At 43.8% G+C, this 25,886-nt stretch overlaps 1 protein-coding gene across 1 annotated transcript in view; it reads right to left on the bottom strand.

The window, feature by feature from the left end:
• The window catches only part of LOC132573491 (heparan-alpha-glucosaminide N-acetyltransferase-like), a 311,892-nt gene that overhangs the window by 138,539 nt on the left and 147,467 nt on the right, over nucleotides 1-25,886 (bottom strand). Inside the window, exon 7 of the mRNA XM_060240983.1 lies at nucleotides 8,747-8,907. Within this exon, the coding sequence (XP_060096966.1) occupies nucleotides 8,747-8,907 (161 nt within the window). The remainder of the gene's footprint in view (nucleotides 1-8,746; nucleotides 8,908-25,886) is intronic.

Raw genomic sequence — 25,886 nt, 5'->3', positions numbered from 1 at the left:
TGAAAGTTTTATCTGTGCCTTCTCAGGCTCTGCTCAGGGGGAGTCTGGAGCCGGCGATGCTCAAGGCCAAAGTAGGCCTGAGAACGAATTGGTAACATCAATGTGTGAATGTGCCCTGCATAGTCCCCCCTCTCTGAAGAATCGCTTTGAAGTGTACCTATATGATTGCATTCTACTGTATGATCCTTAGTCTTTCAATCTTAGCCTAGTCGAGAACAACAGCATCAATAAACTAGTTATTTTGTTTCAAGTGGACTGATTGGACTGAGACTGAATCCTGCGAAGACAGAGGTCCTTTGTTTGGGCCGTCGTGGACCGGGGGGGGAAATCCCCCTGCCGGTTTTTGACGGTGCGCCGCTGATGGCGGCGGACAGGGTCAAAAGCCTGGGGGTGCTACTGGAGCCGTCCCTAAAGATGGAGGCTCAGATAGCAACCACTGCCAAGTCCGCGTTTTTTCATCTTAGACGGGCAAGGCAGTTGGCCCCCTTCCTGGACCGCGACGACCTAGCAACAGTGATCCATGCTACGGTCACCTCGAGGTTGGATTACTGCAATGCCCTCTACATGGGGCTGCCCCTGTGCCGGACCCGGAAATTGCAGCTGGTGCAGAATGCCGCGGCCCGGCTGTTACTGGGCCTCCCAAGGTGGGGGCACATTCGGCCGGGTCTTCGGGCTCTGCACTGGCTTCCAATAATATACCGAGTCCGGTACAAGGTGCTGGTCATTACCTTTAAAGCCCTATATGGCCTGGGACCTGCCTACCTGAAGGACCGTCTCTCCCCACACGTTCCCCAGAGAGTACTGAGGTCTGGGATGCAAAACCTTCTCACCATCCCCGGGCCCAAAGAAGTCCGTCTCAAGACAACCAGAGACAGGGCCTTTTCTACAATGGCCCCCACATGGTGGAACCAGCTGCCGGAAGAGGTGAGGGCCCTGCGGGATCTTACTCAGTTCCGCAGGGCCTGTAAGACAAGCCTCTTCCGGTTAGCCTACGCCTGACTAGATAAATGTAGCTTATCAGACTTCAGTGAAATATACTGTATAGTTTTAATGTTAAGATTTTAAGGTTTTTAGGTTTTTAAACGCTTCGACTTTTTTAAATGTAATAACTTTGCACTCTGTTTATTGTTTTATTGTTTGTTGTGAGCCGCCCTGAGCCATTTTATGGGAAGGGCGGGCTATAAGTCATAGAATAAGTCATAGAATAATAACAACAACTCGTTATTGAATCTGCCGACTTGACATTTTGTTGACCCCTTAGGGTTTTCCAGGCAAGCGATGAACCGTAGTGGTTTGCCATTGCCTGGCTCTGCAGAGTGACGCTGGCCTTCTGTGGTGGCCTCCCATCCAAGTAGTAACCAGGGCTGACCCTGCTTAGCTTCCAGGATCTGATGAGATCAGGCTAGCCTGGGTCATCCAGGTCAGGGTTTGTAGGCATACATGTGCAAACCACTGCGGAATCTACTGATCTCTGGATCAGGGCAGCTTTCAGACACAGAGGGGACTTTGCAGAGTTCATTACAACCGCAACATGGAAAGAAGATTTGGGTTTTTTTTTTTAAAGACTGGAACAAGATATTGCAGCAATTGCGGGGCTGCTGCTGAAAAAAGCAGGCCTGCATCTCCTTTTCTTCCTGTAACGAATGGTGATATGAAACATGGGGCGTGGTTTCCTAATGCTACTTCATAGGGTTGCCAAGTCCAACTCAAAAAATATCTGCAGACTTTGGGTGTGGAGCCAGAAGCAAGGTTGTGACAAGCATCACTGAACTCCAAAGAGAGTTCTGGCCGTCACATTTAAAGGGACCGCACAGCTTTTAAATGCCTCCCCTCCATTGGAAATAATGAAGGATAGGGGCACCTTTTTTCTTCGAAACACCCTCCAAGTTTCAAAAGGATTAGACCAGGGGGTCCGTTCGTTCGTTTGATTTGTTCGTTTGAATTGCTATTTTATATACCTTATGTCCTACTGTTATCTTATGCAATACTTGAATATTTTGTAAGTGTTTTAGCTTTGTTTTTTAGCTTTTGTTAATTTTTTCTGATTTGTGCTGGTCATTGACCGTATTAAAATCAAATGAATGAACGGACCCCCTGGTCTAATCCTTTTGAAACTTGGAGGGTGTTTTGAAGAGAGGCATTGGGTGCTATGCTGAAAATTTGGTCCCTCTATCTCAAAAAACAGCCCCCCCCCGCCCCAGAACCCCAGCTACCCACAGATCAATTCTCCATTATATCCTATGGGAATCAGTCCCCAAAGGGAATAATGGAGTGCCTAGCTGACATTTCCCTCCCCCCACTGCTTTTTGAAGATTTTGAAGTGGGGGGAGGGCCTACAAACCAGGTGATCCCCTGCCCCCACCTGGGGATTGGCAACCCTACTTCATGGAGTGGGAATGTCACAATACGATGATGTCGTGTCCCATATTTTGTGCCACTCAGTGTTACCAGAGCACGGTAGAGACGGAGACACAGAGCTGCTGTTTTCAGTGGCAGCCACGCATCTAATCTGCAGTTCCCAGTTTCGCCAATACTGGGCTTTCTTAAAGCCTCCATTGCTAACAATCTGAGGATCTTCCTTTAAAGAAAACTGGAAGTTGTGGTTAGAGATCAGGGTTGCCAGTGTTGGACTGGGGAATTCTGGGAGATTGGATGGTCAAGCCTGGGGGGGGGGAATGGGGTTTGTGGAAGGGAGGGGCCAGAGCTGGATCTAATTTCTTAGTCAACTCCGTTCTCCAGGGTAGCCATTTTATCCAGGAGAACTCATCTCTGTGTCTGTGTCAAGCATTGTATATTCATTCTTTATTGTAGTTGTCAGATCATAGCATTGTTACTAACCATTAATTGAACTCAGGCACATCAAAGTAGCAAACCCCCCCCCCCCCCTTTGCCTCTTTCGCTTTTACTAACAAATGCAGGAATGTCCTCTTTGAAGATAAGACCTCCTGGGACTTGTTCCCATGCCCAGCTGGGCCTGGACCCAGGATGCGCCAGCCGTAATATAGATACAGAGTTTAGCGTGTGAATTTCACACGTGAATGTAGAATTGTTTATAGAACCTGTGATGTGCCATTTTAAAGCATGCACCCTGTTGTTACAAAGTATCAGTTCCAATACATCGCTCGGCTGAGCCACATGGATTATCAATAAACCAAACTTTGTTTCAAAATCCAAGGACTGGTTATTTTGAAATCTCATGCTTGACAGTCTGAAATCAGCTGTAATTTTGGGGAGATTTTTAGGTCCCACCTGGAGTTTGACAACCATTATTAGTGAAACGGCACATCCACACAGAGTTGCCAAATCAAAACTGCAACATTAAGGAGCAGAAATGGCCTTTTAAAAAACACCTTGGGATCTGGAAGCTAATACCATGGGGCTGCCAAGCTCCCGGCCTGGGCGGGGGTTCTCCCACTCAGGAGGTCCCCAACCTGCCAGCCCACAATGGGTCAGCGGGGGGATCCTCTCTCAATGTCAGCAACATGATGATGTCACTCGCAAGTGACGGCATCACGTTGGCGAGTTGTGCGCCGGCTGCTCTAAGAGCTTCCGAGAAAACCCAATAGTTTTCCTGGATGCTCTAGCAATTTGGTACCATAGAGTTTCCCTCCCAAATTGCTAGAGCGTCTGAGGAAACCATACAGTTTTCCTAGAGTAGCTGTCATGTGATGTCACCAGTGCGATGATGTCACTTATGAATGATATCATCATGCCACACATGTGAAAATAGTCCCCCACTGGACTTGGCAACCCCATAATATCTTAACAGCTTCATGAGTCCTCAGCATTTGGAGTGGAAGCAGAGTGATCTGGAGGGGGAATCGCAAACATATCCAATCTAAGTGCCACGAACTTTAGTTCCTTCTCATTTATCTTCCTTCCCTGGGGCTCTATAAAAAACAGAGCTGTCTTTGGTTTCTGCTGGAAAATGGATGCTGCGTGTAACAGCCAAGAGACAGAGAGAAGAAAGCATTTTGATAAATAAATGACACGCATGTATACACACAGACACACACACACACACACACACAAACCACCACAGGCTTTCCCAAATATTTGCAGAGCTTACGGGATTTGCCATAGGGAGGCAGTGGAAAAGAGACACCTCTGCTCTGGTAATTGTCGCCTCTAAAAGTCTCCAGATCCGATTATTGTCACTAAAAGTCCCCCTGTTTGGCCAAACGAAATTAGCCAGCCGCTCTCGCTGGAAGCAGGAAAGTGCTAACAGCCTCGACACTCGCCTGGCACCAGCTGCTGGCGCTCTGCAGGGCAGCAACTAGCGGGTTTTGCTGGTAAATGCAAAGCTGCAATTTGAAGTATTTCCCAGGAAGCTGGGGTTTTAGCAAAATGAACAAGTTTCTTGGCCTAAGCTTGCACCACAACGGTTGGGCTAAAAAGTCTCATGGCTGAAAAAGAGGAAGGCACCTCCTCTGAAATGGTTTTCATTTTCATAGAATCATAAGAGTTGGAAGGGACCTCCAGGGTCATCCAGCAGGAACTCATTTGAATATTAGGCCACACACCCTGACATCACCATTGTTTCACACAGGGCTGTCTGTAGAAAAAGCCCAACAAGAGCTCATTTGCATATTAGGCCACACCCCCTGTCACCAAGCCAGCCGGAACTGCGTTCCTGCTCAAAAAAAGCCCTGATCTAGTCCAACCCCCTGCAGAATGCAGGAAACTCACAAATACCTCCCCCTAAAACCACAGGATCCGCATTGCTGTCAGATGGCCACTCAGCCTCTCTTTAAAAACCTCCAAGGAAGGAGAGCCCACCACCTCCCAAGGAAGGCTGTTCCACTGAGGAACTGCTCTAATGGTCAGGAAGTTCTTCCTAATGTTGAGCCGTAAACTCCTTTGATTTAATTTCAACCCACTGGTTCTGGTCCTATCTTCTGGGGCCACAGAAAACAATTCCACCCCATCCTCTGTATGACAGATGGTGATTATCTCACCTTATCACTGTCCTTTGAAATGAAGCCGACTTCTATTGAATCCGACTTTTTGGGCCATCAAGATCAGTCTTGTCTACTCAGACTGGCAGCAGCTCTGCAGGGTCTCAGGCTGAGGTCTTTCCCGTCACCTGGTCCTTTTAACTGGAGGTGCCGGGGGCTGAACCTGGGACCTTCTGCACGCCAAGCAGAGGCTCTTCCGCAGAGCTACAATCCTTCTCCTGCCCTTGAATGTCATTGTTCTCCCAACCTCCCGTTTGCAATACTGGGATTGCATCTATCATCAAGGTTGTTGTGAGGATTACTGAAATCAAGTTGCAGTTTATACAGTCAACTGGGTACTTTTTTGCATCCTAGCCTCTTGCTTATACGTCATCCTTTTCATCTGTGAAGGGGGGAGTCAGAAACACTGGACCTCTCTATACTTACTTTTAAACTCCAGGACTGTTGTGTATATGTGAGAAGGGTCCGGCCTACACTGTCATGTTCATTCAGCCTCCATTTTCTTTGCCCATCTAGTTTGCCACAAGCCCACCTGTCCTGCCACGGTCTGCCAATATTAGGGTTGCCAGGTCCGACTCAAGAAATATCTGGGGACTTTGAGGGTGGAGCCAGGAGACTTTGGGGGTGGAGCCAGGAGCAAGGTTGTGACAAGCATGATTGAACTCCAAAGGGATTTCTGAAAATCACATTTAAAGGGCCCGCACACCTTTTAAATGCCTTCCCTCCCCCCATTCTTCTGGGGCTAATTGAATTGGACCCCCTGGTCCAATCCTTTTGAAATTTGGGGGTTGTTTCAAGGAGAGGCACCAGATGCTATGCTGAAAATTGCTTGCCTCTACTGCAACAAACAGCCCCCCTAGAGCTCCAAATATCCAAAGATCAATTCTCCATTATACCCTATGGGAATTGGTCTCCATAGGAGTGCCCAGCAGACATTTCCCTCCTCCACCTGCTTTTTTTGTTTTAACAATTGATTAATAACATACGGTTACAATGTTTAGTTATATCTTTTCTATCCCTAACCCATATGATGTTTTCAATCCCCCCTCCCTCCATTATTAGACTTACCCCGAAGTTATGTATTAAAATCCAAATATAAAGGTAACCCAAACCCATCAAAATACAATGTCTTTTCTTCTCACTCATATTAAAAAATTGTCCAATGTCTTTTTACGTTCCACTCTAACTCTATATATTTTTTAAATTTCTTCCACTCCTTCTTAAACACTTCCAAATCATAGTCTCTCGAAGTTCTTGTTAATTTATCCATCTCACTCCACGATAAAACTTTCACAATCCAATCCCATTTCTCTGGTATTTTTTCTTGTTTCCACAACTGCGCATACAATGTCCTAGCAGCTGAGAGCAAATACCAAATTAAAGTCCTATCTTCTTTTGGAAATTTTTCTAACAGAAAAGTCTCTGCAACTTTCTTGAAATCATAACCCAGAATTTTAGAAATTTCTTCTTGTATCATCCGCCAAAAGTTTTTTGCTTTTTCACAAGTCCACTACATATGAAAAAAAGAACCCTCATGGTGCTTACATTTCCAACATCTGTCTGACATCTTTTTACTCATCTTTGCCAGTTTCTTCGGAGTCATATACCACTTATGCATCATTTTAAAACAGTTCTCTTTGATGTTCTGACATGTTGATATCTTCATCCACCTGCTTTTTGATAGCCCTGAAGCAAGGGAAGGGCTTCCAAATCAGGGGATTCCCCTACCCCCAATTGGGGATTGGAAAAATAGCGAACTCACTCCGTTTACAAAGTTATACAATATAATTAAACAGTCTTCACAAAATCATCTACATTTTCCAACGGGTTTAAAGATACAATACAATAACGCAGTTCAAAAACCATCCGGTGCACAACGTAAGTACTGTCCACAAATCACAATAATGTTCTAATTAAAGGCAATGATAAAAAGAAACGGTCCAATTTCGTTTTCTTCCTCTGAAGAAGGAATTGACGGTCCCTTGAAAGAATTTCGTTCTTCTTGTCATGTTCATGGGCTCAGTAGACTCCCGGCATTCTGTGATTTTTTGTTTGTTTTTTTTATATTCATTTATAGAATGCCTCTACCTATTTCTATCTGTCAGCGTTCAGTTGCAGCTGAATGCTGACAGATAGAAATCAGTTCTCTGCAAATTTGGAAAGTATTGTGAAGCGGCTGGCTCTATTGTGAATTTGTAAAATGATTTTTTTTGAAGCTTGTAGAAGCCGAGAGTGAAACAGGGCATCACGTACAACCCTGTCGCGTATCATCAGCGCCTTGCTGCATTCAGCAATGACACCCATCACCTTATTGCATTTGGAAAATTACTTTGGAGCAATGGACTATATGGAAAATGGTTTTCTGGACCCGCTTGTTTGGAGAAGTCGGCATTGACTACAATTTGAAGGACTTTGGATGAGGGCGTGGTCAGCATTCTTTCAGCCTGAATTGGATTAATTTCATTTCTATTTAATAAGAATTCTTCCCTTTTGTTCAAAAATTGTTTTGTGAATGGTTGAAATATTTCTCAGAGGCCTTTTTGGCTTCATTCCCTGCCCACCTGGGATTGGCAACCCTGTCCTCAAAGGAGTGGATGGCTCTTGGGGGCTTAATGGGCCAATTTCAGATCCTTTGCTAGAAAAATAGAGCTGCCGCCCGAGAAAGCAGCAGTGCCTTTTATGCTTGCCACAAAGGCAGAAGATACGGTGGCCAACCTGCAGGTGTAGTGTTGCCAAGTCCTCTTCGTCCGTAGCTGCTCTAGGTGTTTCCGGGAAAACTCTATGGTTTTCCCAGACACTCTAGCCATTTGGGAGGGATTTATTGTACCACATAGTTTTCCCTCTCAAATGGCTAGAGCGTCCAGGAAAACCATGTCATTGAAGTTTCATTGGGTTCATTGGGTTCATTGAAGTTTCAAAATGATCAGACTTGTCTTTGTTAAAAACTAAGTTTCATTTATTGATTACACCAGTGTTACTCTCTACATGGATTCATTGAAACTGATAACAGACAGCTTGAACCATTGGCATTTATGAATACACTTCAAAGGCTTGGGCTTTAAACTACTTCTCATAATAAAACTACAGTTGTCCCTGCAAGTAACACTTTCACACGCCGGCTTATCTTTTACCCGTGATGGTTGCATTCTCCCCCCTGGTGATGTCCTTGCTTTGCTTGGGAGGCGCCAGAGAGGCTAGCTTGGCGCTCTACACTTCAAAGGCTTCACTGGCCTTTGGAGTCTTGGCAACTTCCATTCCCACCCCTCCTCGTTCTTTTGCAGGGCACAGGTATTAGTGGCATAGCATTTTATTCAGCAATGGTGTTAGTAAGTATGGATTAAATATAATCATAAAGCATAAGTAACTTCAATGAAGCATAGCCTGACACCATAGAGTTTTCCCAGAAATGCCGAGAGCGGCCGCTGCGCCCCATCGCCGGCATGATGACATCACTTTGGGGTGACATCATCACACCGGTGATGTAGGGGGAGGTTCCCCCTGCTGGAACCTCCCAGGCAGGGGAACCCTTGCCTGGACCAAAGGCTTGGCAGCCCTATGCAGGTGCTGGCTTGAGGTCTCTCACTATTACAACTGATCCCCAGGCCACAGAGGTCAGTTCCCCTGGAGAAAATGGATGCCCTGGAAGGTGGACTCTATGGCATTGTACCCTATTGAAATCCCTCCCCTTCCCAAACCCTGCCCACCTCAGGCTCCACCCCCCACCCCAAATCTCCCCGTATTTCCCAGCCCTAGCAGAAGACTGACAGCAGAAGAGAAGATATACTTACATGGACCATCCGCTGAGCCGTAGTTCAGGAAACAGATGCCAATCACAAACAAGACCACGGTCCTCCAGGTCATTTTACGCACGAGCTGCATCCGGCTGACTCCTCTTTTCGTCATCGCGTGGAAAGCCAGGGCTACAGAGGTGCCGATGATGAAAACAAACCTAAACACCAAAGGCCTGGGTCAAAAGCTGGCTCGAACAGCACGCTCGTTAATTTCCTTTTTAAAGCATTTGATTCCAATCCAATCCACAGCAGGCCACAGGCAATAAAATCCTCTTTTACGACTCAAGACCCTTTGCCCATAAAGCCCCTGCAATAAGCTCAAATGAAACTCCCCTTGATAAGATAAAGAAGGATGGAGGGATGCTCTTTAGGAAGTTAGCTCATATTTTTATCTCACACGCCTGAAATGCTGTCGGAGTAGGCTTGCCAGTCCCCAGGTCCCAGCAGGGGATCCCCTAGTTTTGCAGGCTACTCCCTGCCTCCTGTCAGCTGGCCGGTGGGGGGGGGAGCCCTCCCTAACAGGCACCATGTGCCTTTCCACCTCAGAAGGCTTAGAAGAAGTTTGGAAATGCATTGTGTTTTGGGTGGTGTGTGTGCCTTTAAATCTCTGCTAGAAGAAGCTATACAGGGGTGGTGCTAGCAGGCAGAGCAACCTGGGTTTTCCTGTGAGTCTGTGAAGCTGTGAGAAAGGAAGGAGCCCAGCCCCTCTGTTTGTTTTGCATTCATTTCAGAAGTCATTTGCACAGTACAGAGTAAACCAGAACCTTTTGTTTCCTAGTGTTAGTCTGAAGAACTTGGTTGACTTACAACAGATGGTTGCATTCAGGGCTTCTTCTTCTTCTTTTAGAAGGAACGCACAGGGACGCAGTTCCAGCTGCCTTGGCACCAGGGGGCATGGTCTAGTATGCAAATGAGTTCCTGTTGGTCTTTTTCTACAGAAAAGCCCTGTGTTGAACAATGGTGACATCAAGGGGTGCCTAATATTCAAATGAGTTTCTCCTGGGCTTTTTCTACAAAAAAAGCCCAGGTTACATTTTATTCAACCACTCTTGTGAGTAAATTACCCCAGTGAGATCCTGAAAGTGTGTGCTTGCAAACTCTGTTTATTTTGGCTGCCTTATGTGTGTGTGTGTGTGTGTGTTTAGTTTCATTTAGTGGAAGTGCAGCCAACTGCTGGGGGGGGGGGCACGGCGGCAAGGAACTGATGACTGTATTCAAAGGAACTGCATTGCTGTATCGTACTTTAGTACTAACTGTACGTGCTGAGAAAAGAAAATATTATATGATCCGCCTAAAGTAGCACCATTATTTGATTTATTTGATTGTCTGATTGATTTTGATTGCTTGCTTGATTTGATTGTTTGATTGATTGTTTGATTGCTTTAATATTGCTTACACTGTTTTGGGTTTTTTTGTTTTAATTTTGCTTATTCTTTATTGTATATTTTATGCTGCTAGCCGCCATGAGTCTGCATCGAATGGGTGGGATATAAATATAACATAAATAAATAAATATTTTATGTATTTGTTTTAGGGAATGGGAAAGTCTCCTGGCTCCACCCCCAAAGTCCCCAGATATTTTCTGAGTTGGACCTGGCAACCCTATGTCATAGTAAATGACTCAGTATGCCTCAATATTGGGGTGCTAGGGTTGCCAGCCTCCAGGTGGGGCCTGAATATCTCTTGCTATTGCAACGTAAGAACATAAGAGAAGCCATGTTGGATCAGGCCAATGGCCCATCCAGTCCAACACGCTGTGTCACATAAGAACAGAAGAGAAGCCATATTGGATCAGGCCAATGGCCCATCCAGTGCAACACTCTGTGTCAAACAGGGGCCAAAAAAACCCAGGTGCCATCAGAAGGTCCACCAGTGGGGTCAGGACACTAGAACCCTTCCTACTGTTCCCCCACCAAGCACCAAGGATACAGAGCATCACTGCCCCAGACATAAGAACATAAGAGGAGCCATGTTGGATTAGGCCAGTGGCCCATCCAGTCCAACACTCTGTGTCACACGTGGCCAAAAAAACCCAGGTGCCATCAGGAGGTCCATCAGTGGGGCCAGGACACTAGAAGTCCTCCTACTGCCCCCCCCAAACACCAAGAATACAGAGCATCACTGCCCCAGTCATATGAACATAAGAGGAGCCATGCTGGATCAGGCCAGTGGCCTATCCAGTCCAACACTGTGTCACACAGTAGTCAAAAAACCCAAGTTCCATCAGGAGGTCCACTAGAGGTGCCAGGACACTAGAAGCCCTCCCACTGTGCATCCCCCAAAACTGATCACCAGATAATAGAGATCAGTTCCTCTGGAGAAAATGGCTGCTTTGGAGGGTGGCATTGTACCCTATCGAGGTCCCTCCCCAAACCCCACTTTCCTCAGGTGCCACAAATCTCCAGTTATCTCCCAATCCAAAGCTGGCAAGCCTAGCTTGGCTGCATCACTCAAAGTTGTTGTAAATATTATCTCCATGGATTTTTTTTCTAGCAGGAGCTCCTTTGCATATTAGGCCACACACCCCTGATGTAGCCAATCCTCCAAGAGCTTACAGGGCTCTTAGTACAGGGCCTTCTGTAAGCTCCAGGAGGATTGGCTACATCAGGGGTGTGTGGCTTAATATGCAAAGGAGTTCCTGCTACAAAAAAAGCCCTCTTCCTGAATAGGATGTCTTCCTCTTTGCCTTAACCTGGGAGATGCCTTCTGACCCCTCCTCTTTCTCCTCTGTCCTCCACATGCCTTTGCATGGAGTCACACATCTCTTCAGGTCTCTCCTGCAAAAATAATGCCCTCATAATTCCACATTGGTGGTGGTGGATTTTGCTGGCCGGTTGTGACAGCGAAAGCACTCTTTAGATTAAGCCTCTGTCTCTCCTTTCGACTGCAACCTGAACGTGGACTGAATCTACTTCAAGAGATGTAAATTTTACTTTTGCAATATACTTCTTGGGAGATTTATTTACTGCATGCAGTATCACACTTGTATGAGTAGGCAAGCTCTGCTATATTAATCAAAGAAAGGTCCCCTGTGCAAGCACCAGTCACTTCCGACTTTGGGGTGACGTTGCTTTCACAACGTTTTCACGGCAGACTTTTTACGGGGTGGTTTGCCATTGCCTTCCCCAGTCCTCTACACTTTCCCCCCAGCAAGCTGGGTACTCATTTTACCGACCTCAGAAGAATGGCTGAGTCAACCTTGAACCCGTTACCTGAAAACCCAGCTTCCACCAGGTATCGAACTCAGGTCGTGAGCAGAGCTTAGGACTGCAGTACTACAGCTTTAACACTCTGTGCCATGGGGCTCATATATTAAGCAAAGATCCCAATAAATGTGTGTAAAGTGCCATCAAGTCACAGCCAATTTATGGCCACCCCAGCAAGGGACTTTTGAGGCAAGTGAGAAGCAGAGGTGGTTGGTCGTTGCCTTTCCCTGCAGAGACTTCCTTGGTGGTCTCCCATCCAAATACTGACCCCGCTTAGCTCATGGTGACCCCAGCAATGCACTTTTGAGGTAAGTGAGAAGCAGAGATCGTTTGCCGTTGCCTTCCCCTGCAAAGCCTTCCTTGGTGGTCTGCCATCCAAATACCAACCCTGCTTAGCTTCCAACTTATGGTGACCCCAGCACGGGGCTTTCAAGGCAAGTGAGAAGCAGAAGTAGTTTGGCCATTGCCTTCCAAGTAGTGACCGTGCTCAGCTTCCAACTTAAGGCAACCCCAGCAAGGAGCTTTCAAAGCAAGTGAGAAGCGGAGATGGCTGGCCATTGGCTTCCTCTGTAGAGCCTTCCTTGGGGGCCTCCCATCTTCTGAGATCTGACAAGATGAAGCCATACCATGCCATCTTCCCTCCCCTCCCAATAAATACATGTTCATTAATATCTATCTATCTATCTATCTATCTATCTATCTATCTATCTATCTATCTATCTATCTATCTATCTATCTATCTATCTCTCGGCTTGGCTTCGCGAACGAAGATTTAAGAAGGGTGCAATAGTCCACGTTTGCTGCAGGCTCGCTGGTGGCTGACAAGACCAATGTGGGACAGGCAGGTCCGGCCACAGCGGCTGCAGGGAAAAGTCTGATTTAGGGTTGGTCCTGTAGCAGTGCGATTCTTCCTCAATCTCCTTTTGTCCTCAAGACCAGCTATACGTGCGTTCTCAAAGGAAGAGACAGCCTGGTGGATGGTGTGCCTCCATGCTTTGCGATCTGAGGCTAGGTCAGACCACTGGTGATGGTTGATGTGACAGGTGCTAAGGGATTTCTTCAAGGAGTCCTTGTACCTCTTCTTTGGTGCCCCTCTATTTCGATGGCCGGTGGAGAGTTCGCCATACAGGGCAATCTTGGGAAGGCGGTGGTTTTCCATCCTAGAAATATGCCCTGCCCAGCGCAGCTGCGTCTTCAACAGCAGTGCCTCGATGCTGGTAACCTCTGCCCGCTTGAGGACTTCAGTGTTGGTCACAAAGTCACTCCAGTGGATGTTGAGGATGGTGCGAAGGCAGCGCTGATGAAAGCGCTCAAGGAGTCGCAGGTGATGACGGTATAAAACCCACGATTCGGAGCCATAGATGAGGGTTGTCATCACAACCGCTTTGTAAACATTGATCTTTGTGCCTTTGTTCAGATGCTTGTTGCTCCACACTCTTTTGTGCAGTCGGCCAAATGCACGGTTTGCCTTTGCCAACCTGTTGTCAATCTCCTTGTCGATCTTGGCATCTGAGGAGATGATGCACCCCAGGTAGCTGAACTGCTGGACTGTCTTCAGAACTGATTCACCCACAGTGATGCAGGGAGGGTGATAATCTTCCTGGGGTGCAGGCTGGTGGAGAACTTCTATCTATCTATCTATCTATCTATCTATCTATCTATCTATCTATCTATCTATCTATCTATCTATCTATCTATCTATCTATCTATCTATCTATCTAATGGCCTTTGCAACCTATTGCAGCAACGTCCATGGTTGATGTGACAAGACATGGCTCAGGTTTTGAAGCTGCATGCCTTTTCATCTGAGGAAGCTATACTAGAGAAAATCACACACACACACAAAATCTCTGGCTTGGCGTATTTCCCCATGCACTTGCGGAAATTGCTTCTTTGGACTGGATCCCAGCAGCTCTGAGCTGTAGCAACCTCCTCGCAGGCTTCTCCTCTTTATACAAGGCCAACGTCAGTGTTTTTGAGCACATTGCTTGATGACATGCCTCCTCCAATACCCTCCCTTGGGTGTGCCAACTTCAGCTAGGAATTCAATATTCCCTCAGCTGGAATCTTTTATTTTATTTTTTAAACATTGCGAATGACTAAGGATCAGACATTGTGCAGTGACAGCAAACCAGCTGGTTTAAACATGGACTTATTCTGTAAATCAAGGAGTGACAGGGTTCATTTTGAGAACAAAATGGTACATAGAATGACAGAATCATTGAGTTGGAAGAGATCTACAGGGTCATTTAGTCCCACCCCCTGCACAATGCAGGACACTCACAAATACCTCCCCCTAAATTCACAGGATCTGCATTGCTGTCAGATGACCATCTAGCCTCTTTTTAAAAACCTCCAAGGAAGGAGAGCCCACCACCTCCCGAGGAAGCCTGTTCCACTGATGAACTGCTCTAACGGTCAGGAAGTTCTTCCTAATGTTGAGCCGGAAACTCTTTTGATTTAATTGCAACCCCTTGGTTCTGGTCCTGCCTTCTGGGGCCACATAAAACAATTCCACCCCCTTCCTCTATATGACAGCCCTTCAAGTACTTGAAGATGGTGATCATATCACCTCTCAGCCGTCTCCTCTCCAGACTAAATATGGCCAACTCCTTCAACCTTTCTTCATAGGACTTGGTCTCCAGACCCCTCACCATCGTTGTCGCCCTCTTCTGGACCTGTTCCAGCTTGTCTATATCCTTCTTAAAATGTGGTGCCCAAGACTGGACACAATACTCCAGGTGAGGTTTTCCCAGAGCAGAGTAAAGCGATACCATCACATCATGTGATCTGGACACTGCACTTCTGTTGATACAGCCCAAAATTGCATTTGCCTTTTTCGCCCTGTGGCGCAGAGTGGTAAAGCAGCAGTAAAGCTGCTCACAACCTGAGTTCTATTCCAGCGGAAGCTGGATTCAGGTAGCCGGCCCAAGGTTGACTCCGCCTTCCATCCTTCCGAGGTCGGTCAAATGGGTCCCCAGCTTGCTGGGGGGGGAAGTGTAGATGACTGGGGAAGGCAATGGCAAACCACCCCGTAAAAAGTCTGCTGTGAAAACGTTGTGAGAGCAACGTCACCCCAGAGTTGGAAACGACTGGTGCTCGCGCAGGGGACCTCTCCTTTCCTTTTCGCGAGAAGGGAGATGAACTCTCCCTGCCCAGCGATTCTTTCCTCATCGCTTCCTACCGTGACGTTTTCTCCCCCAGCTCAAATCATTTTATGTTTCTCTCGTTTTAAACAATTTATTGGTAGCATATGGTTACAAAGCTTATCTATTTCTTAATTTTTTCTTTTTTTTCACATTAACCCATATGACATTTCCATCCCCCCTCCCTCCAATGTTGACTTCCCCGAGGTTATAAGTTCAAATCCATACTAAAGGCACTTCTGATTGCTCAAAGTTCCGTATATATATTCTTACAACTAAAAAAATGTCCAATATTTCTTTACTTTCCAAGTTTTCTCCATATATCCTTTAAATTTTCTCCACTCCCTTTTGAATATCTCTAAATCATAGTCTTTTAGTGTTCTGGTTAATTTGTCCATTTCACACCACGATAAAACTTTCATGGTCCATTCCCATTTCTCTGGTATTTTTTCTTGCTTCCAAAGCTGCGCGTACAAAGTCCTAGCAGCTGATAACAGGTACCAAATTAAAGTCCTGTCTTCTTTTGGGTATTTTTCTAATTGTAATCCAAGTAAAAACGTCTCTGCAATTTTCTTAAAATCATAGCCCAAAATTTTGGTGATTTCTTGTTGTATCATCTTCCAGAATTCTTTCGCTCTTTCACATGTCCACCACATATGGAAGAAAGAACCTTCATGTTTTTTACATTTCCAACATCTATCCGACATTTTCTTACTTATCTTAGCCAATTTTTTCGGAGTCATATACCACCTATACATCATTTTAAAACAGTTCTCCTTAATGCTTTGACAAGTTGATATCTTCATTGAGTTCTTCCAGAGGTGCTCCCATGTTTCCATTTGTATTACTCTATTCACATTAATTGCCCATTTGACCATTTGAGACTTTACTACTTCTTCTTCTGTAGACCATTTCAATAATAACTTATATACTTTTGATATCAATTTTTCATTGTCACCTAACAGGACTCTTTCCAGTTCTGTTTGTTCTCGTCTAATCCCCTCTGATTTTATGTCATTTTCCATCAAACTTTTAATTTGTTGCATTTGAAACCAATCATAATTGTTATTTAGCTCTTCTGAGGTTTTTAATTCAATTTTGTCTCCTTGAATCTTAAGCAGTTGGTTATATGACATTTCTCTTTTTTCTTCAGAATCAGCTGTTATTTTTATTACTTCTGCTGGCACTATCCATAATGGTTTTCTCTCGTCCCCGTATTTCTTGTATTTTATCCAAGTATTTAGTAATGTATTTCTGACATAGTGGTGAGAGAAAAAACCATCCATTTTATTCTTCCCATAGTACATGTATGCATGCCAGCCGAATCTATTTCCGTGAGCTTCTAACCACAAAGGTTTTTTATCTAACAGCATTATCCAATCTTTTATCCATGTCAAACAAACTGCATCGTGGTATAGTCTTAGATCGGGAAGTTGAAAACCTCCTCTCTCTTTGGCATCCGTTAAGATCTTCATCTTTATCCTTGGTTTCTTTCCGGCCCAAATGAAATCAGAGATTTTCCTTTGCCATTTGTTGAATTGTTTTGCTTCTTTTACAATCGGGATGGTTTGAAACAAATACATTATCCTTGGCAAAATATTCATTTTGATTGCAGCTATCCTGCCCAGTAAGGACAAGTTGAGTTTATTCCATTTCATCAAATCTTTGTCCATCTTACACCACAGTTTTTCATAATTGTTTTTGTATAAATCAATGTTCTTCATTGTTATCTCTATTCCAAGGTACCTAACTTTGGTTGTGACTTCACAACCTGTCACCTTTTGTAGTTCGTTTGTTTTATTTGGTTGCATGTTTTTACAGAGGAATTTCGATTTCTCCTTATTTATGTATAATCCTGCTAGTTCTCCGTATTCTTTTATCTTAGCTAACAGCAGTGGTGACACTTGAACCGGATTCTCCATTATGAACACTATATCATCTGCAAAAGCTTTATATTTATAAGAGAATCTTCTAATTTTTAGACCTTCTATTTTTTCATCTTTTTGAATTTGTTGTAACAAAATTTCAAGAGTCATTATAAACAACAATGGTGATAGCGGGCATCCTTGCCTTGTTCCTTTACTCACTTTCAATTCTTTGGTAAGGTCTGCATTTATACACAATTTTGCATGCTGATCTGTATATATTGCTCTTGTCATTTTTATAAATTGTTCCCCTAAATTAATTTTTTCCATTACCGCAAACATAAAGTCCCAATTTAAGTTGTCGAAGGCTTTCTCTGCGTCAACAAAAAATAAGGCCACTTCTTTTTCCGGGTGCTTTTCATAGTATTCCACAACATTAATAACAGCTCTTACATTGTCCCTTATTTGTCTTTTAGGAAGAAATCCCGCTTGGTCTTTGTTTATAAAGTTGGTCAGGTATTGTTTCAGTCGCTCTGCTAAAATTCTTGTATAGATCTTATAGTCATTATTCAACAATGAGATTGGTCTATAATTTTTTACGTTTGTGCTATCTTTATCTTCCTTAGGAATCAGAGAGATTACAGCTTCCCTCCAGGTCTTTGGGATTTTCCCTTCTTCTCTTATCGTGTTTAACAACTTCAACAGTTTGGGTGTTAATTCATCCTTGAGAGATTTGTAAAATTTTGACGTGAATCCATCTGGCCCTGGAGCTTTACCCTCTTGCATTGCTTTTATTGCTGCTTCTATTTCAATTTTCTCTATTGGGTCATTTAATATCTTTTTCATATGTTCCGTCAAAGGTGCCACCTGAATGTTTCGTAGATACTCTTCCACTTTTTCTTTACTTACATTCACACCCTTGAATAAATTTGCATAGTATTTAAAGAATTCTCTTTTAATTCCTTCTTGATCCACTACTGTTTTCCCATTTGCCATGATTTTATTTATAGTCTTATTTTCTTTCCTTTTTTTTAATTGCCAGGCCAGGTATTTACCAGGTTTGTTTGCACTTTCAAACGATTTCTGTTTCAAATTTTTTAAATTCCATTCTAATTCTTTATTCAGCAAATGTTTAACTTGGGATTGTAATATCGTAATTTCTTTTATTAATTTTTTCTTCCCTGGTCTTTTTTTTAAGTCCTTTTCTTTTTTATCTATTTCATTTTGCAGTGCTGACAGCCTTTCTTCTCTTGCTCTTTTGTCTTTATTATTCAATGTAATTAATATACCCCTCATTACTGCTTTATAAGTGTCCCATACTGTTGGATATTCCATATCATCCGTTTCATTTATTTGGAAGAATGCTGCAGTCTCCTTTTCTAAGAATGATACAGTGTCTTTATTTTGTAGTAAATCCTCATTAATTCTCCATCTTCTTGATTTTCTTTGCAATTTTGTTGACCAGCATATTGGATTATGGTCCGCCCAAACCTTTGGAAGAATCTCAATTTTTTTTGTTATGAGGCCCAAGCCTTGGGAACCCCACAACATGTCAATTCTGGAAAAAGAATTATGCCTTGCTGAGAAAAATGTATAGTCTCTTACCTCAGGGTTGAACTTTCTCCAAATGTCTTCTAGATTTTCCTGTTTAATCAACTCAAAGAAAGAATTGGGCAGCTTCCCTTCTTTATCATTCTTCTTTGGACTTGATCTGTCAAGGTTATTTTGTATTGTCCCATTAAAATCGCCCATCATCAATACCTGGTCATAAGTCTCTTCGTCCATTTGTCTATTTATGTCTTTAAAGAATTTGTCTTTCGCTCCATTGGGTGCATAGAGTCCTAGTAGTAACGTTTTTTTCGCCTCTATCGTCACCTCAACAGCAATGTATCTTCCTTCTTTGTCTTTAAAGATTAATTTTGGGTCAAGTTGTTCTTTAATGTAAAAAACCACCCCTCTTTTCTTTTGCTCTGCTAGTGAAAAAAATTCCAACCCCAAATTTCTATTCCACAAAAATTTACTGTCCTTGCGTTGTATATGAACTTCCTGTAAACAAATTATATTACATTTTTGCTTTTTAATCCAATGAAATGTTCTCCTTCTTTTCTGTGGTGAATTTAGTCCATTTATATTCCAAGATAGTAATTTGTACTCCATTATGATGTTGGTTCTTTATTTTCTTCAAAAAAGCTATGCATCTCTTGTTCGCTTCTTATTGTAATCCTTTTGCCATTTTGTTCAAATCCAAGACCCTCTGGTATTATCCATCTATATCTTGTGCCCTCTGCACGCAACTGATCGGTTAGCTTCTTGTACTTTTTCCTATCGCTGATCACTTCTCTTGGTAACTCTTTCATTATTTTAACTCTGCTCCCTTCTATTGCCCAGGCTTTTTGGTACCCTTTCCTCAAAATTTTCTCTGCCACTTCTTTTGATCTTAATCTTATGACGATGTCTCTTGGCAGACCTTTATTTTTCGCATAAACTGAGTTGACTCTGTAGGCACCCTCCAACATACTCTTAAATCTGTCAGGGTCTTCTTCTATGTACTCAGTGATGATATCCACCATATAGCCTTTTAAGTCTGTGTCTTCTTTTTCAGGTACCCCTCTTAGACGCACTTGTGACTCCAGCAACTTACAGTCGTGTATTATGACCTTTTCTTGAATTTTTAGCAAGGCAGAGGCCTGTGTATCCACTTTCATCTCTACCTCTTTCACTTTATTTTGAGTCTCTTCCTTAAAATTCTCTATCTCCTTCTTAAGGTCTCCAACTTCTTTTTTAATATCTTTTTTTATTGCCAAATGCAATTTGTCCATAGCTTTTAACATTTTTGCCTCCAGAGCGTCAAATTGAGCCTGCATCTTGTCAAATGATTGGGCTCTTGCACGTGTTGTTCTTTCTACTGACATATAAAAAATCACCAAACCTTAAAAAAATCCCCACATAAAATTTAGCATCCAATCCAATAGCTTAGAGCCAGTTCTTTCAGATGAGACTAGTTTCGTTTTTCTCCCTTCTTCCTGAGCAAAGATATTGAATTTTAACAATTTTGACAGTTTTTCTCCCTTTTAAAATGGCAATCGTTATTTCTCTATGGTACAGTTCCAGCCTAGAGAGGTCTCTCTTCGTCTTTCTTGATCTGAGTCTTGGACTCAATTCCTTCCTAGTTCAAAGGTCGGATGTCACAGCTCTTGTTGTCCTTATAGGCTCTGATTTATTGTCCAGCCCCTTTTAGTTTCACTTCCTGTCACAGCTTAGACTGATCTCGTGTCTAATCTCGCAGTTTTTTGAGCTGCATGAAGAAACCGCAACCACAAAAATTCACAACAATATGTCCTTTCTCCAAAATATCTTTGAAGGCAATTGTTTTTACGGCGTTCAGTTTTCCCAAGCTGAATTCTTTTCCTGCTGTGCCCCCACTCAGCTCAGTTCATTCTAGGTTCTGCAGTTTATGGGCATATATACACGGCAACTCTCTTTTCTTTCTTCTGCGTCACCAGCCTCCCATTGCCAACTTTCACTCTTATCTTGAAAGGTTTTTTTTTTTTTTTGCTGTTGTTCACATCCAAAGCCACAGAGCTCAGCTTAACAAGGTAAAAGTTTTTTTTCATTCAATTATGCTTTGCCTTCGTCTGTTATTAATCCACTCAGTGTTTAAACTATATTCAAAGTCTCTCAGAGTGAAGATAAGAATGATGAGTCTACCTTTTAGATGTTCTCAACTCCCCCGGCTGCTATTTTCTTGCAATTAAAATCAGTCCTTCTAGCGTGCTTGGATTCCGACAGCCTTAAGTGACCGAAGTCACTTTAGAGTCACTGCAGACGATGGTTGACATTCCATTGCCGGACATCAAGAAATGAAGGAGTCAGCTCCCTGACTGCTCCAGTTCGATATCAACAGCATTAAAGGAAGATAAGTCGTCTTGGGTTAACCCTTGCCTAGGGTTAATGAGCATAGACCTTATCAGGGGTCTTTAATACCCTGAACAGTGACAATAAAATCCCCCTCTGTTAGGGAGCTGCAGACTGTCTTCCAGCCAAACAGGAAGTCAAATCATTTTATGTTTCTGATAGGGCTGTCAGCTCCTGGTTGGGGGAATTCCTGGAGATTTTGAAGATGGGGTGTGGAGAAGGCAGGGTTTGAAGAGGAACTTCCGTGGGGGATAATGTCACAGAGTCCACCTTCCAGAGCAGCCATTTTCTCCAGAGGCACTGATCTCTGTCACCTGGAGATCAGCTATAATCCTAGCAGCTCTCCAGCTACTACCTGGAGGTTGGCAACCCTAGTTTACTGAGCGTGACTGAAGAAAAGGTAAACTGAGGGTGGGCAAATAAAGGGTTGAATAGCTTTATTTGCACTCTTCTTACTCTCAGAACTCCCACGCTAAGGATCAGAGAACGTTCAATTAGAATATAGCCGGGTTCAAATGAACAGGTTTTACTTGGCCTCTCATGGCATCTTTCGAAGGGGTCTTTAGGGTTGCCAAGTCCCATTCAAGAAATATCTGGGGACTTTGGGGGTGGAGCCAGAAGACACTGGGGGCAAAGCCAGGAGCAAGGTTGTGACAGGCATCATTGAACTCCAAAGGGAGTTCTGGCCATCACATTTAAAGGGATCGCACCCCTTTAAATGCCTTCCTTCCATAGGAAATAATGAAGGTTAGGGGCACCTTCTTTTGGGGCTCATAGAATTGGAGCCCCTGGTCCAAGGTTGTGACAAGCCAATCTTTTTGAATCTTGGGGGGGGGGCAGTATTTTGGGAAGAGGCACCGGATGCTATACTGATAATTTGGTGCCTCTACCTCAAAGAACAGCCCCCCCAGAGCCCCAAATACCCGCGGATCAATTCTCCATTATTTCCTATGAGAATAATTCTCCATAGGGAATAGAGATCCAAGCAGACGTTTCCCTCCCCTCCCCCTGCTTTCTGATGACCGTGAAGTGGGGGGGAGGGCCTCCAAACCAGGGGATCCCCTGCCCCCACCTGGGGATTGGCAACCCTAGCCTGCATATCTATGGGACTGCCTTTCGCAATATGAGCACCCCCCCCCCCGGTGGAGCTCCCTGTGGAGATTCGAGCCCCGCGGGACTTTTCAAAGTTCTGCAGGGCTTGCAAGATGGAACTTTTCCACCAGGCTTTTAATTGATCTGGCGGGCATCCCTTTGAATGCCATCACTTTCCTCCACCATTTTACACTCATGGTACATATATAGAGCTGACAGTCACTGGCCATACGTGCTGTTATATGTTTGCCGCTTATGCCTGAGATAGCGCCTGTCTCTTCTGAATATGCTGTTTTGACTATTGAAACTGTTTTATGATGTTTTACTTCTGAATTAAATGTGAATTAAATTCTGAATGTCTGTACCTATTTGAGATTAGGTAGCAGAGATATAAACTTTATAAAGGACACAGACGAGCACAATTAATTTTTAAAAAAACTAAAAACATGCTTAAAACATTAGCACTTGGTCTTAAAGGTGCTTTCTTTGTATTTCTCCCATGGGAGCTAGGGAATGGGCAAAGGAAGCTCTGGCTCTTTCCTTTGTTCCTCAGGAGCCTGAGAGGGGGAGGAGCCTCAGCCAATAGAAGGAAGAGAGACTTGCCTCAGTTTCTCTGCTGAGCAACTGAGAGAGGTTGGAAAGACAAGCTCTGCCTTTCCTCCTTCCTCCCCAAGGGAGGAGCCTCAGCCAATTGAGAAAATAGAGATTTTGCTCTGTAGCTCCTGTGCAATTGAGCAAGCCTTGTAAAGCAACCTGTGATGCAGAAGGAAGCAAGAGAGAGGGAGAAGGAAGCAGAGGACAGCCAGTTGCTCGGGGACCTGATAGGAGCTCTCTGGGGACCTGATTCAGCCCCTGGGCTGCATGTTAGACACCCCTAATCTACAGTGTTCTTTTTCAAAATGAAAATGTCACTGAAAGAACATATTAGTTGATGACTATTTGCAATGTGACCAAACAGAGGGAGAGGTTTTGATATTATTTGGGAAGGTGCAGAGAAGATGAAAAGAAGGTGGTCAAACGAAGATGCCGGAATGAGATTTTAATAAAGCTAACTAAAAGCTGAGATAAAAAGGCTAGGCAACACTAGAGGATGAATAGCAACACTGGCTCAAAGGAGATATATCCACAATCTGACTTGCAATCATATCTTATAAAAGAAATGTCTCAAGCAATCAGCTACCACCCAGCAAGAGATCATGTAAACCTGAGACGGATGGAAAGATGCTAATTCAGGATGTGGCCAGGAAAACGGTCTGCAGGGAAAAGGCAATATTTTTTTAGAAAACAAAAAAAAAATGCCCAATGTGCAAATCTGCCATTCTTTGTCTTAATGGGCACTTACAACGGCACAAGTTGCCAAAGCCCTTCCTCCGCAATATGATTGTGGTTATAAAACGAACGGCGTGGTCAATAACATGATCTAATCTGATTGAAGGGGGCCAGTAGGAAAATTATTACCCACTTTACAACCCATTAACATCAAACCTACATTACAGGAATGCACACGCTAGATTAAAAACTTGCTTACTTAAAGCAAGGGAGTCTAAATAAACTCCATTACATGTGCCTCTTTCTTTTCCTGTTGAAGCAAAAAAGGCAAATACCCCCCTAGTGACTGGGCCGAGATGAGGAAGGGGATATGAGGCTGACAAAATGCTGAGTTAGATGGTTTTTGTTCCCTCTGACAGTCACAGATAGATTGATGGTGGGGAGAATGCAAGAAGAGAAACCTGTTTGGCTGGCTAGCTTATGTACTTGGTTCGAGACACAGGAAAAGAGGAAAGAACATGGCAGAGAGAAAAGAGCTAATATCTAATATCTGTGGGAACCTGGGAACCTTTTCCCGCCGTCTTTGCCTAAAGGAATATTTCCAACATACACATGAACAGAACAAGGAAGAACATACCACATCTTCACAACATAGCATCACACACTCCGCTGGAGAACATTCACCATCCCTACAACCCAACAATGGACAGGATACTTGCCGCATCATACCAACAAAACAACATTACAAGAAAAAAAAACTCCACATGGACTCCACCCAACGGTCGCAATGCCACACTGGATCACTACATTGAGTGCTTTCACCAGAAGGTCCAAACTGATGTGATCAACAAACAACACCACGCACAGCAGAATCTCAACCATGCTGAAAGGAAGGCCATAGACAGTCTCAGGAACAAGATGGACATTACAATTAAAGAGGCAGACAAATGAGGAGCTGTTGTCATCATGAACACATCAGGCTACATCAAGGAGGCTCAAAGACAACTCTCAAATCCTTCATTTGACAAACCACCGGACTCAGACCCCACACAGGATTACAAAAAAAGAATTGAACAAGATTACAAAAGAATTACCACTGAGCATTCAGGAACAGATCCTGTCAGACACATCACAGGAACCTCGACCGGGTACTTTTTATCTTCTACCCAAAATACACAAACCAGGCAACCCGGGACGTCCCATTGTGTCAGGGATAGGCACCATCTGGATATATGGACTCTATTCTAAGACCCTATGCCACCAGTACTCCCAGTTATGTTCGTGATACTACAGATGTTCTGAGGAAAATACAATCTTTGAACAACCTTCCAGAGAACACTATCTTAGCCACCATGGATGTGGAATCTTTATATACCAACATCCCACACCAAGATGGATTACAAGCTGTAAGTAATATAATCTCTGATAAAAACACAGCTGACTTTGCCACCAAACTGTGCCATTTTGTTCTCACCCATAACTACTTCAGATTTGGCAATGAACTTTTCCTACAGATCAATGGTACAGCCATGGGCTCCCGCATGGCCCCACAATATGCTAACATCTTCATGGCTGACTTGGAGCAACGCTTCCTAGACTCCCACCCACTCCTACCTACCTTATACCTGCATTACATTGATGACATTTTTGTGGTCTGGACACATGGTAAAGAAGCCCTGGATGCATTTCACCAGGCATTCAATGACTTCCACCCCACCATCAACCTGACAATGAACCAGTCTACGCAAGAAATACATTTTCTGGACACCACTGTTAAATACACAGTGGATGCATAGACACTACCTTATACTGGAAACCTACTGACCGACAAACATACCTGCATGCCTCCAGCTACCATCCCAAACATACCAAACGATCCATTGTATACAGCCAGGCTATACACTACAGCCGCATTTGCTCCAATCCTGCTGACAGAGATTCTCACCTGAGGGATCTACAACAAACCTTTTTAGAACTAAAGTACCCACCTGAGGAAATCAGGAAACAGATTAACAAAGCCAGAATGATACCCAGAGAAAACCTGCTACAAGACAAACCCAAAAAAGACAATAACAGAACACACTAGTGGTCACACACAACTCTCAACTGAAAACAGTTCAAGGTATCATCAACAACTTACAACCTCTATTGAATACCATACCATACCATAGACCTTTATTGGCATTAAGCCTCTATTGAATAGTGACAGCTCTCTTTCAAAAGTACGAGGGGGTAAACCTTTTCTTGCACACAGACAGCCCCCTAATCTCAAACAACTCCTCACTCACAATACATCATCTCATCTGAGCATGGACACTGGTACCAGAGCTTGCAAAAAACCCCAAGTGCCAACTTTGCTGCCACAGACACCCAGACAACACAATCACTGGACCTAACAGCATTAACTACACCGTCTTAGGCTTATTCACTTGATCATCTTCCAACATTATATACGCCATTAAATGCCAACAATGCCCTTCAGTTCTCTACATAGGGCAAACAGGACAAAACCTCCACCAAAGGATAAATGGACAGAAATCTGACATCAGGAATTACAGAACTGAGAAACCTGTGGGGGAACACTTTAACCTTCCAAAACATTCAATGAGTGACCTCAAAGTAGCTGTTTTACTGCAAAGGAACT

Source organism: Heteronotia binoei, chromosome 6 (genome assembly GCF_032191835.1).
Source record: "Heteronotia binoei isolate CCM8104 ecotype False Entrance Well chromosome 6, APGP_CSIRO_Hbin_v1, whole genome shotgun sequence".
In the NCBI taxonomy this organism is placed as follows: Eukaryota; Metazoa; Chordata; class Lepidosauria; order Squamata; family Gekkonidae; genus Heteronotia; species Heteronotia binoei.
This window is presented reverse-complemented; position numbering and strand designations above follow the sequence as displayed.